We start from the raw sequence: 13,267 nt of genomic DNA on the forward strand, positions 1-13,267 counted from the left end.
CGAACTTGCGCTCGCTTTCGTACAACGATACGTCAGACGCGGTAGCGCGGTAACGATAGCGTAACGTTTCTTTAGAAACACGGTAAACAGAAAACGTAAATAGATACTTTATAAATGTCAGTCCACGGAGAGAGAGCTTTCGACCTCACTCAATAGCAAGTGCTCGGAAAACTTACGCGGCGTTGAAGATTTATGGGAAAACAAATCATTTTGGGCGACACCCAGGGATCACCGGTGAAAATATCTATTTCGGCAAACTTTAAGGATTACGCGCGCTGTGATTTACGACCGCATCGGCTAGGTGCGTATGAGCCACGCATCATATTTTAATATTTCATGAATAACTCAGAGGTTTGATGGAATAAAAATTACGCGGAGTTAAAAAGTTCTTCCTACTGTAAAGTCAACATTCACATGCCGCTCGCCGCGTCCAGACTAAATATATGACAATGTGAAAATACTCGGGTTAGCAATATTATCGACAAACGGATAATGTTTAAGACAACGTGAAACATGATTCTCAGTTACGGGGATTCTCATTGGCGATTGTCTCGGATTTTCTCGAATTCACCCTATCGAGCCGGCCTAGTTCGTGCTTGGCTTCTTCAAAGATGCCAGCGAATGCAGTTCAGCTAGGGGTAGGTGCTCGCCCTGAAGCCGGTGAACTATGTAAAACTATACCGCTTAGGTTCAATTACATGACTTAGCAACGGTAAACGAATGATAGTCTACGAATACTATATTACTTTAGGTTGCCTCCCGGCGATTGCGTTGTCCGACCCGTTCCAGCACTACTATTGACTACAAATAGTGCTGAAAATTAAGTCAAGCAGTTTTATAACACGGAGAATTCTCAGAAAAGTTACGCGTATTAAAATCTGTATAATTTTTGTACAACCAGAAAACGTGTAAAGTAACTTCTCGATTGCTTCAGCTTGCGTACTCCAGTACAGCTCTCTGCGAATCGATTTTTCTACCCCACGCTGCTCCCTCCGCCGTTAAGTGCTAGTTGCGTCATTTCTCGATATCTCCGTGGCTATTTCCGCTTTTCCGCGAGCCGATCATTCCTCGTTCCATTCCCTTCGTTGTCCTTCGACCGTTAATCTCTCGCTCTCTCTCTCTCTTTGTTTCGTTTTCTACTTCACATATTCATACGGCGCTCTCTTCTCACAATAAACGCAAACCATTTGCATGCAGAGTCACCGCGCAAAACTCCCTTCGCAGGCCGAGCATCCCCGTGGACTCTGCCACCACCCCTCCCGGGTCTCCGACGCGATAAGCCGCCCCCGGGGATCCGCGATTGTCTCGATTTATATGCATGCATAGACGTAGGCCGTGGCCGCGCTCTCGGTTCTCGCGCGCACCCAGGTGGGACGAGGCGTTCACGCATCGATAGATCGATTCTCCGACAGACAGTAAATATCGCTGATGAGCTGGTCCAGTCAGCGTCAACGGGGATTTGGAGAATGCGGAGAAGGTTTGGGGTGCTTACCCTGCGATTTGTCGAGTGGCAGAAATCCTCTGCCGTTCGATGTCGAATGCTTCCCCGCGAATTTTCATATCATCGTTCCTCACTTTTTCAGCAACATTTTGCGTATTTTCTCTTCCTACAACAGAGAAGGTGCGTGCTTCGATAGCGTCGAGGCTAATTAGCGAAGGGAACGATCGGCTTGCTTTAGTTATTTCAAGGATTAAAATCAGAATAAATTGATTCTATTCTTTGAGGGGAGTGTTACAAAAATATAACAATTTAATATTATAAATATGCTATGATAACATAATATAAATTATTATCGTGTTACATTATCAATTACGTGAAGATTAGTATTCTTTACGCGACTGATAGAAGATTAAAAATCAGGTCTCGCGCACGAGGCTGTGATGCAGATTTAAAGAGCGTGGGCGAAGTTTTTCAGTTATCGGAGTTCGCGTCATTTGATGAAAGTCATCTTCTACAACTTTGAAACTCTATTAAGTAGGGATACGAAGAGCGATGAAAGTTCTCGGGAGAAAATTCTCATTGGATGGAGTGGTTAATGGGAAATGGTAATAGAGGGTACGATGTATATCATTTTCTCCCGCTTGTGCTTGCAGGTGTCGTTGTGCGACGATTACAGTCTACCGGTCGATTTCGTCAACAAGAGGCGTCCTGCGAGCGCTGCAGCTGCAACCTCCGCGGTGCAATGGATGCTGCCGAGTCCTACTGTGGAGAATGTAAGTGATTTAACATTTTATTGAAAATCGAATCTGAAACCGATATCGCTTAGCTTGCTCTTTAAGCGTAAGGTATTCAAAATACTTTCTGCAAACGAAAAACGATTTTCTTTATTCCGTCAAATTTAACGTTTATTGCAAACCTCAGCACTATTCTGTCACGATACGTTATGCAATTCAGTTATGGTACAGTGGTGTATATATCTAGAACTTTGCATGAAAAATTCAATTAAGGAGATCGGACGACGACAATACATAACTTTAGAATACTGCTTTTACGCAGTGCGGCGTTATTGCGGTAACGATGTAACTTTATTCACCGCAGTCGCAGCCTTTATCTGTATTCACAGTTCAATGAATTCTGCGTTAAGCAAACACGCTACCGTTACACGTTCACGCGTTCCCCATTGTGGCACGTTCCCAGTCCGAAAAGTTTATCGATATTTTCCTCCCGCGACGTGCAGTGAATCAAAAAGGTCGAGGGGTTACCATTTTTCCGCAGGAAAACAAAATCCTTCAAATAACTTTTGTGTACCTTGCATATGAAGTATGTTGTCAGTAATATCGCACCAAGTTTTGGCTTTAATAAGAAAATACTACAAAAATAGTCACCTCGATTAAACTTAATTAATAACAAAAACTCGTGAAACAGTGCGAGAAGGAAATCTATGTCGCGTTTTGGATACAGAGTCAGCAAAAGGTTTTAAAATAAACATTTTATACACACGATCCCTCGACTGATTCATTCTCTGCGCGCATGACGTCACTTCCTACGACTGTGGCTCGAGTCGTTTTGTTGGCTAACGATAGTATTGATATTTTCGTAACGCGGACGACCGGGGAATCGGCCAAAGGGAGAAATATAATTACAGTGGTGACAAAATACCCCCCGGGCGCGTTAGCGCGTGGGGCATCGCGGGGGCATTGGATGAAGGGCGTCAGAGAGAGGCGGTAACAACGAACGCGAAAGGAACGACGAGGAGCATCGGTGGCAGGGCGGAGAGACCGGTGACTTCCGGCGTTGCTTATAATTGCTCCGCCACTCAGTTTCTGGCGCTTGGGGTTGCCTCGAGCTCTTTCGCTTAAAGCTTAAACGCTTTGGCAGTGGGAATATAGTTTCGCCTTCGTGCGTTCTGCCGTTATTTCGAAAGTACGCTCGAAATAGCATGTTTTGGGGTTTCCTCGCGAAGAAATGGAGTAACCGATGAAGTAGATACTTTCAGCAATTGTATAATTAGTCTTCTTGATTATTTAGTACATCATGACTGATATATATATTCACGTATCTACGAATTGGTTGTTTGACAATATTTTCAAGTCAGCAAAGATAACTTGGATTTTTTAAAGATCACAAGGTTTTTATAAAAATACTGTGTTTTATATTACTATCTTCACACCTGGTTATGCATTTATTTTATACATTACTATACATATTATTAAATTAAAAAATGTTTATTCACAACCATGTTTAAAATGTTAATTCGAAAAAATTTAATTCGCTACCATCAACTCGGTGTCTGATTACTATATACAAATAAATGGGATCGCGCCGCACGACCGTCGCGTCGCAAGGGAGTTCATAAAAGAAAGAGAAAGAAATGTCGTAGAGAAGGGACGACACCTGAGTGCGCCGAACAAAAGTTTCCTTCGCTTCGTTGTCACCGACAACCCCCGCGAGCATCGCAACGAAGCGAAAGGGGAGTGTGACAAAGACAGAAAGCGGGTGCCACTTGACTCGAGAGGGTGAATCGTTATGAGTCGTGCTCGTAAGCCCTACTTAATACTTAGCGCTTTATTTTATGCGTGAGATCGAGCACTGGTGCTGCTCGCATTTATCACTATAACAAAGGGCTTTTGGAGCGTAGAACTTTAGTAAACGTGTCTTTTTCGAGAGTTGTTACACAGTTACGACTTTTGTATTTTAGTATTCGCCAATTCGCAAAATTTTGACTTTCAATTCTCTTCGTTACGTTTCAATCGTAAGAGGCGAACGAAAGACCTAATCTATTTGTTCATTCGATAAATGCAGAGCGATGAGCGTATATCGGCAGAATGCCTGAGGGAACTGGCTGCCATTTACCAAGTCGAATTCACAGGAGCGATTAACTCACAGCGAGGAAAATTACGTCGAAAAGTGAGCGTAATTAATTCCCGACCAGTTCGAAAAGGGACGCGTCCTTCTGCGAGAATTCCGGGAAAAAATTGACTCCGTGAGGAAAGTGCTTGATGTCAGGCCCTTTGTGAGATGTCCCTCGTCCGAGAACGAGAGTGATTGATACTCTCACCGCTAAAAAGCGCTTTTACGTGCGTCTTATCTTACATCGCTCATTTTTCTTGCGGCCCCGCTTCACCTATAACGCCATTATCTGCATACTGTTAATAATGTCTTGTATTATACGCGGATATTGTGGAAATACTGGCTCGCTCCACACGAAATTAAGAGCGATCGACGTCGCCGACGTGACGTTTCCTCGAGAGTGCCATTCTGTGTAACAGCGTTATTTATGTTATGAACCGTATCACTGTTCGCCATTAATATAACTCGACTCTTTGCAACGCGCTGCAACATTAATATTTATTTCTCGGTAAAATTTTTCGGCGAGTTATTCGTATAGCGAGTTTAATTTTTTGTATTTACAGCGATTAAAAAATTCTATATTTAAAAACTAAACTACTGATTTATTCTATATGATCCTAGTATCCTTCTCCAAAATGCATTATTAATAGAATACAACAATGTGATAAAAAAATTTTCGTTCCATCATCTAAACTCGTAAATACGATAAAGTCAGGCGATTAGATTAGCAGATAATTACGCCAAATTATGACGCAGTGACCAAATAATCGGATTAAAGCCCTCAATAAATCGAACGGTATTAACGACTGAATATGATAGGGTGTGATGAGTACTATTTGCATTGCGTTCGACGGCATTGCATTCGACACAATCCTCAAAGTGGTCAAACAGTTCACACACAGAGGGAAGTCCGGACGGCAAAACTTGGGACGCCCTGTGTGTTTATTATTTGCCTTTGCTTTTCCGCTGCAAATGCCGCGCGCGACAGCTTTACAGATTTACCTCTGCCCGCTTAACGAGGCATCGCTAGATTCGCGCGTTTTCACTCGCCGAATCGAACGGCAATTCGATTTCTCGATAACGTTGCGCACGCCGATAACCCCGCGTAATCGTTTTCGCAACCACCCGCGCGACGCGGGATTCGGCCGACGCGGTTCTCGCTTTCGCGGAAAGTCGAGTCAGCCCCCGTTCGTCATCGGATTTGCGACAGCCGATCGAGCGGCCTCCACTGTGCTTGCAGAGTCATCCCTCCGTAATTTCCGTATAAACATCCACAAATTTATCCGTTCTACGGAGGAGAGCTGGCGCGACGAGAGAGGGAACGGGGCTGGTAGGTAAGATGACTGGAAGCAATCGACTTCGTCTTCGAAACAGCCCCTGGAGGCATAGCGCTCAACTTTGGCAGGAGAATTCCAATTTTGGGCTCTTTCAATTTAAGGCTACTTGTCTTCTCCGCCGTCGCCTTCGTCCGTCTTGCATTGCCCGGATGTCTGCTCGTCTCGCCCTGCTGAGCTTTCTCTTGCACTGTCTCGTTTCTTTTTTTATTCTACTTCCCCAATTGTCGATATAACGTTAAAACCGAGAATGAGAGAGAGAGAGAGAGAGAAAGAGAGGAAAGCTTATTGATCGATTCTTCTTTTTATCCAGTGGTGAAGATCTTTATTTTCTGTCGTTTATTATCCAAAGATTGTCGAATTTTTATTATCATTATTATCATTAATATCAGTGAAGCACTGATCGCATAATCGTCGTAGGACTGAAGAGCTTCCGCAGCCAATGCAAGAAACCCTTCCTTGCTCATGGTTGATTGAATTCAGTCGAGGGGAATTTACTTCTTCCCGTTCCTTCGGGTTAAGATTGTTAAAACGAATGTGACGTGCAATTCGCGTTTGATTATACTAAGAAATATCACGCCTTCAGGCTTAATCTTTATACGGGATATTAATGTTCGTCGTCATTCTGGTTGATTATTTGAGCGCTACGTTTAATCCACCGGAACACACGTGCCGGCGGAAACGAATTGTCGCCGCAGTTGTTTTCTCTCGAAATAACGATCATCATTTAGGGGACGGTTGGAAGCGTGTTCCCTCGAGCCTCGGCCAAGGTATTACCGCAATTGGCTGCATTCAGGAAATGACACCGAGCTACCGTGTAAATTTAAGCGAAGCTGTCTCTGATAATCCCTCTCAAAGATATTCTCTCCTGGGACAAATTCGAGCATTACTGTGCACGCGAGAACGCCGGAAAGAACGCACGTCGTTAAACTAGTATTATTACAGCAATCCAGGCCAATTTGTTTTATATGTCGTCTATCTCGTGTCATTACGAGCAAGTCGTTTTATCGCAACTTTGTTATTCGAGAACTATATTCTTTAATGGAAGCGTCGGATCGATCGCTATTTCAGACGCGAAGATGTACATACATACGGAATCTCTTTTGTGTGAAAGCGGAAGGAAACAATTTGTGTTCTGTTTGCAGGCGGAAATCGAGGTTGTGGAACAATACAGCGACCCTAGAGACAGCAAGAGTAAAGCGTACGTAGAGCCGGGAGCGGAGACGTCTTTGCCGACGGTTTACAGCAGAGCAAATCGCAATTATTGTCGACCATACACAGGTACGTAAGTCTTTTCTTTAAGCCGGCATTGTGGACATTATGGTCGAGATAATGCAAGGATTTAATTCTAACTAAATATGTAATAGTTGTTGTACAGTGAATAGACATAAAAGTAGCATCCGCCTATTTTGAGAAACAAAGAGAAATATTTAACATGAAGTTTATCCTATTTATGGTTTAATAAAGAGAAAAAATTCGAAGTATATAATTATATATTTCAATTTTGTATCAACGATCAACAATATAATTAAATGTAATGCTATAAGTACTTTTAACCACATTATTATATATAATATTAAATATAATATTAAACGCTCTTAATTATATTAATATATAATTATATAATTAAATATGATACTAAATATACTAATAAAATAATTATGGTAAAATTAATGATATTCGAAGCATGAGCCGTAGCGCTGAATATTGGCGAAATGTTCGGATTCTACATTGATTGATCACTGATAGTGTACGATAAGTTCCGGGATAACGCAGTTAAGCGGAAATTCTCATGCCAGGCCGCAAATTAATGTGGCGAGCCGCCGGTGTTACGGCCGATACTACGACGTACGAATTATCGAGGTAACAACTCAGTTAGCGTGTCGGGTAAGAGAGGGAGAAGAGCCCCTCGATAATTGAACGGTACGCACAGGTTGGTCGCGAGAGCGGCTAACGGATTAATCGACGGGGTCGGGCGAAATAGAGGATCGTCTCTTTTTCGCGGCGGATGATACCCACCGATTCGGCGAGATTGCAAAACTACCGGGCGGTAGAGAGATTCCACACGAATTAGAAACTCTCGTATCTTCACGCGACCTTAAATAGCGGCTAGGAAACTTCTGAACGTGTTAGCGAGAGAGCTTGCGGATTAAATTCCTGCCGCGTTATCCTCGCGAAGGAATGCTGTGGGTCGTTATTATCTCCGCACGATTGTCCCACGTGTAGACGATACGAACCTGATTCGCAACCCTCGTCGCGCGTCACCGGGCATCCCGACACTCGAGTATGCAGATTGCCGTGTAACACTGATCCCGAGTAAACACCGGCGGAATTTGCATCCTTACCATATTCATGGGCTTTTAATTCGCAAGTCATTGTTAATGTGGCAAGGATCAACGCGAGGCCTGTGCAAAGATTTGCGTCCTTTCAGTCCTTTGGTAGGAACAGGGGAAGACATATGACCTCTTGACTTGTGTTTTCCCACGTGTTTCCCTAGCGACATGATAATATCACTAAATGTATTACATGTGCTGTTTTGTTTCCCCGCCATTATCAAACGAGAGGAGCAATTTACTTAGCTTTCTTTGTTATTGGTACATTGAATATTTGCTCCGTAACGTTTCTTTCGCCATCTCGCGATGAAATCTCCGCAGGCTTTCGACGGAGACATTATAAGATTAAAAATAAATTGTCGTCCTTGCCATTCGAGGAATGCCGTTCCTTTCGTGAGAATTGAATCAGCAGTCGCGTCGATAGGGGTGAATATAAGGGAAATGCGCGCGCGCGCGCGCGCACGAGGGTGGACCGAATGGAATTTTCAGACTGGCGGCTTTTATAAAAGGGTACCGATGACGCTGAAATGTCTGGACGGTTCACCGCCCTCCGTTAACTTCCGGTACCGTCCCCGTCGTTGTCCGTTACTACGAGCTCGGCTCGTTCACTCGTTGGCACGAACTTTTCGGTCTCGCGGGCTGTCCCCGACATTACTTGCCATCGACACCATGCGCGGCACCTCCCGCCTCCCATAATATGTCGTGTGATATTTAATTAAACTTCCCATCCCTGCTGCGCCGAACCACCCGCGGTATCGCCCGCCCATTCTCATTTCGCTTTCATAGTCCGTAAAGTTTCGAGGGGTATTTCAGCTTGTGTGCCTGCTCACTACCGCATTTTCCAGCGCCGTTCCACTTATTAACCGTGTTTCGCAGCCAGAGCCCACCCAACAGATTTTTTCTTGTCTTTCTGTGGAGCACGCACTTTGCCGTAAATTGAATCAAATACGGCACGTTATATTGTTAACAATTTACGGTGAACTAAAAGCAAGAAAGCTTTTTGTCAAATAAGATTATAAATTTTCAAGTGTTTTAAAGTAATTACATTACAATTGCATTACAAGAGAAATATAGATGCAATGAATTACTACATTGATTGTTCTATAATTATTCAATTCAGTAATGATAATGGCAATTCTGGAACAATCGTATATTCTACCTTCTTTCAATTGTTCCGTCGATATTAATTAAATCTTTTTTTCTGTAAAGAAACCTACCATAATTTTAATCCCGTTCAATATTACGTGAATGTACGATATGTCGTTGAAAGAACTTTTCGAGCTCCTCGTTTGTTCGCGCGACCCCTCTTCAAAGTTACCCTCATTTCAATTACTGGTACCAGGTGACTTGTAGCTCATTCCGCGTCCCCGAGCAGTTAACGCCCGTGCGGGTCCATCGTATGCAAATGTCAATCCGTCCGTCGGTTTGTCCGTCGTCCGAGCGGGAGAAGGCGGGCCTGGTGTTCATCAAACGCTGTTCAAAAGCTGCCGACGTATATATATATTTGTTAGCGGAAATTTATACCCGTGCGCAGAGCGCTGAATTAAAGCCACAGACTTTTTAACGTAATGCCGTCTGACCTTTTTTTATTCGCTCGAATGATCTGCATGCTTGAGTTTTAACTTCGTAATAATATTTATAATCTTCTCAATTTTTTGATTTATGCGATTTAAATATGTGATATAAATAACCGTGATATGCACGGTCTCCACTTTCGTATCCCCAGAAGATCAGAGTGTGGCCTGACTATTCTCAGGTCTTGAGTGGCTAGGGTACCTCGGGGTTGCCAATCCCGTACTCACACATACGTGAGCCCCTGAGGGGGGTCTGGCTTCATTGTCCAGCTAAATACAATAAATACGCGTTTATAACGATTAAGTAGACTCGAGCGTATCCGATTTCTACCAGTTTCCCTATTTTACGTATGTAAACGACTCGAAAATGTAATCGCTATGAAGATGAATACTTAACCACAGACCCTTCTGTCCTTGTCTTCGATCTCATCCTCCATTCTCTTTGTTCTCTCTCTCTCCGTCTTTCTCTCTGTCTCTTTCTCTTCCCACCGCCGTTTCCCTTTCCGCCTTACTTTGGCATTCGCCTCACTATATCCCTCACTTTCTCGCGTCGTAAACTAGATCATTTACAAACCGTCACCAGCATAATTCTGGCTCGTCCGACGGTAAGTACGTGCTCAGATCTAGAGGCGAGATCTTAATCCCCGCGCAATTTCGCAAGTTAAATTCGCGTATCGCGGTGGCAAGATGGAAAGTTTATCACGTATAGCGGTATCGAGGGACGTGCCTTGCAATATCGGGATGATTGAATTGACATCAAAGCTTACGGTTTCGCTACACGATTTTTATCAGAAAAAGTTATTTGAGAGCTCTGTTAAAAGTATTATTGGATTTTGTTCGAAACTGTCTGACTCACCGCGTCCTATTCTCGTTAGCAATGTATACCGGAAAGCGAATTAACGTCCTAATCATATCATTTTGTTTCGTTTACTGTAAAACCGAGTCCCCCCCCCCCCAATTAGCAACTGTTTTAGCTTTCTCTTTGGCAATTGCCCTTTTCGGATGTTCATGTTGAGAGTGCAGGGTGAATAAAAAGTGGTTAATGAGATTTGTATGTGACTAGTGTTTTCAGATAACTTTTTAGCAGGGTTATTTTTTTGTGCTAAAAATGTTATCGCTTGTAATAATTTTCTTTGTTTACCATGAAACGAATGAATATTATTATTATTAGCCGGTTGCAAACTCGATGAAAAATTTTAAAAATAACACACGTAGCCTTGTCGCTCGATACTCGACAGACTCGGAGGGCAAAGATCGCTACTAAGCTACGAAGCGAACCCTTCGCCAGGAGGGAGCCCTTGAATTCATTTCATGGGCAATTACAATTAGCATTTATGCCACGATTTGCATATCGTTGCGAGACAATTTCGCGCGCGCTTGGCCTAATCTCTGTGTCAGATGCTTTCCCGTCATGCAAGAAACGTTCATAACTGCTGAAGATCGCCTATCTTTCCATATAAACTATTGAAATTTCCGGTGAAATCCGTATCCCCCTGAGATAACGTTTAGCGCAGCGACAGAAATATACCAGAGAGAAATCGTACTATATAATATTTGATATTGATCTTTTAAAAGTAAAATATTGAAAAATATTACCTGCTGTAACTTTTCAATTGACCTAATTTTCGTAGTGAGTATAAAATTTCAAATAAAATTTCTGTAAAAATGAAATCGAGTATTCGTATATCAAATGGTACCCGAGTCTTGGTTGTGATTAAAATTGCATCGCACGATTTGAAAACGAATACGGGATTTCTCGTTAACTCGATGAGCCGCCGCACAGTGAGCAGCGGAACGTAAGATTGAATTTGAAAGCAAAAGTAAACTCGCGACACGATTAATTCGAAGAGTCCATAAAGGGGTGGGGTACGCACGGTTTGGCGGACGCTCGAAATCGGCGGGTAGGTTTCGGGCACGTTCGAAACCCTCTCGGTTTACCTCCGTCGGATCCGACCCCTTTCCGCCGCAAACGATTGTGCCCGCGTGTGACCACCGACGTAGATTTCAATTGCGCAATGTCTACTGACAGGAAAGCGAATAATCCACGCGTCGCGTTGCCTCCGTGAGCGACAGCTTTGTGCCGTACCTCGCACCCCCTTTTTTACCGCCGCAAAACCCTTTCCGGCGAGCCTAAACATTGATTTTATTGGCAATAAAATCAATTGAAGCTAACAACGCAGAGCTGCATTCGCATAGCCGCTCTTAACGGGGAGCGAAATCACCGTCGAGGATCAGCCGAAGCGTGAGGAGATTTAGGACTGCGTTTTAGGGTTTTCTGTGGGTCTTATGCGTTGAATAAACAGGGAGAAGGAGAGAGAGGTTCGTGTCACTGTGCAGGAGATATTCCAGAATCAATGGATATTTTAAGAAGAGCTTTGTGATTTATTAGATCTCAGCTAAGTAAAAGATTGTTATTTGATATTTATATGGAGTTATCAAAAAGCAAACAACATTTATAATTCGACAAGCAGGAACGTATCCTTTCGATTCAAAGCTGTCAGTTTCATCGATGAACGGCTTTATACGAAACAGTAATCAAAGGACGCGGCGCGGCGCTCCAAAGGATCGACGTACCCTCGTAATCAGTCGTTGCTTCAATCATCTCGACTATGCGTACGCGTTCGAGAATATGCGTCCGTAGCGAGTTTCTAAAAAACAGATAGATTCTCTTCAAAGTGGCCCGCCCCTCTGTTTCCGATATCTCCTTCCCTTTGAAGTGATAACTTGTAATCGTTGCCATGATCCTCATAACTTTGGCTTGTTAGTAGCTTCTTTTTGCCTCGAAAAGATGACAGGCGGCGTAATAAAAGCGTAATAAAAGGGGTTCGAAGAAAATATACTTTCATAAAGAAAAGGCGCAAGCATCGCTCTGTCGCCATTACGTTACAATCTTTGCTTTAATCATAAATTACATCGGATAATGCGAGATTACAGGCGACACTAATTGATTAATTCAAGCTACTTAGCATAACCAGGAACTTATCGCGACGTTCATCAGTTCGGTATCTACTTCCTGGACGTATTTGATAATCTTCGGATGGTTTATGCTCATCTTCGTGCGACCAAGCGTCACCCTTCCACGACCCTTGACACGGCTGACACATTTCGCACGAGATACTTTGGCCAATCTCGCGATCGTAACCGTGGATCCTGGCGCGAATCCTGGAGCCAATAACCGAGATTGGCTTTCGTTTCGTCGCTGCTCAGCTTGGCCCGTAATCTTTAGCTGCTTCGTAAGACGCCCTGAAGATCCTCCTGAACGTTGACCGGCGATATCTTTCGAGGTTGGGCAATTGCGCCGCCCATCTTATACCTTCCTACTTCTTCTTTAGCGCTTTTCTTCTCTTCCGTCTGAAAGGCGATACAATCCCACGATCCATATACCGCAGACACACTATCGCCACCTCGGTCACGTTACGGGGACAATATCTAATAAAATGCGGAGCGAAGTGGTCCCGAGCTTGCGTTGCGATCTTCTTTATATAAAGATTTCCCCCTGAATTTTCCTTGCCCTACCGCCGGCCGTCAATCGCAGAAGAAACGGAAGATTGCATAAACGGCGTTGCGACCGTCGTGATAAAAATGAAGTCACGTGTTCGGGATTATCATATAATCGAGAGTCTGATCCGGAGACAGAAAATCATTCTAGAGCTTTGCGTTAGCAGCATAGCGAGACGGTTATAACGTTGACGGAATAATGTTCCCTCGGAATAGGATATATTATATGATTATCAT

The 13,267-nt window shown here is 43.5% G+C and overlaps 1 protein-coding gene across 2 annotated transcripts in view; it reads left to right on the forward strand.

Annotated features, from left to right (window-relative positions):
* Hwt (SH2 domain-containing adapter heavyweight) overlaps window positions 1-13,267 on the forward strand; it is a 144,246-nt gene that overhangs the window by 111,591 nt on the left and 19,388 nt on the right. For both annotated transcript variants that reach the window (XM_071712163.1, XM_071712164.1), the window contains 2 exons: window positions 2,095-2,214; window positions 6,771-6,906. In XM_071712163.1, coding sequence (XP_071568264.1) covers window positions 2,095-2,214; window positions 6,771-6,906 — 256 coding nt within the window. The remainder of the gene's footprint in view (window positions 1-2,094; window positions 2,215-6,770; window positions 6,907-13,267) is intronic.

The sequence above is a fragment of the Temnothorax nylanderi genome, unplaced genomic scaffold, assembly GCF_030848795.1.
Source record: "Temnothorax nylanderi isolate EJ_2023f unplaced genomic scaffold, tnyl_v1.0 TNYL_tig0106_pilon, whole genome shotgun sequence".
In the NCBI taxonomy this organism is placed as follows: Eukaryota; Metazoa; Arthropoda; class Insecta; order Hymenoptera; family Formicidae; genus Temnothorax; species Temnothorax nylanderi.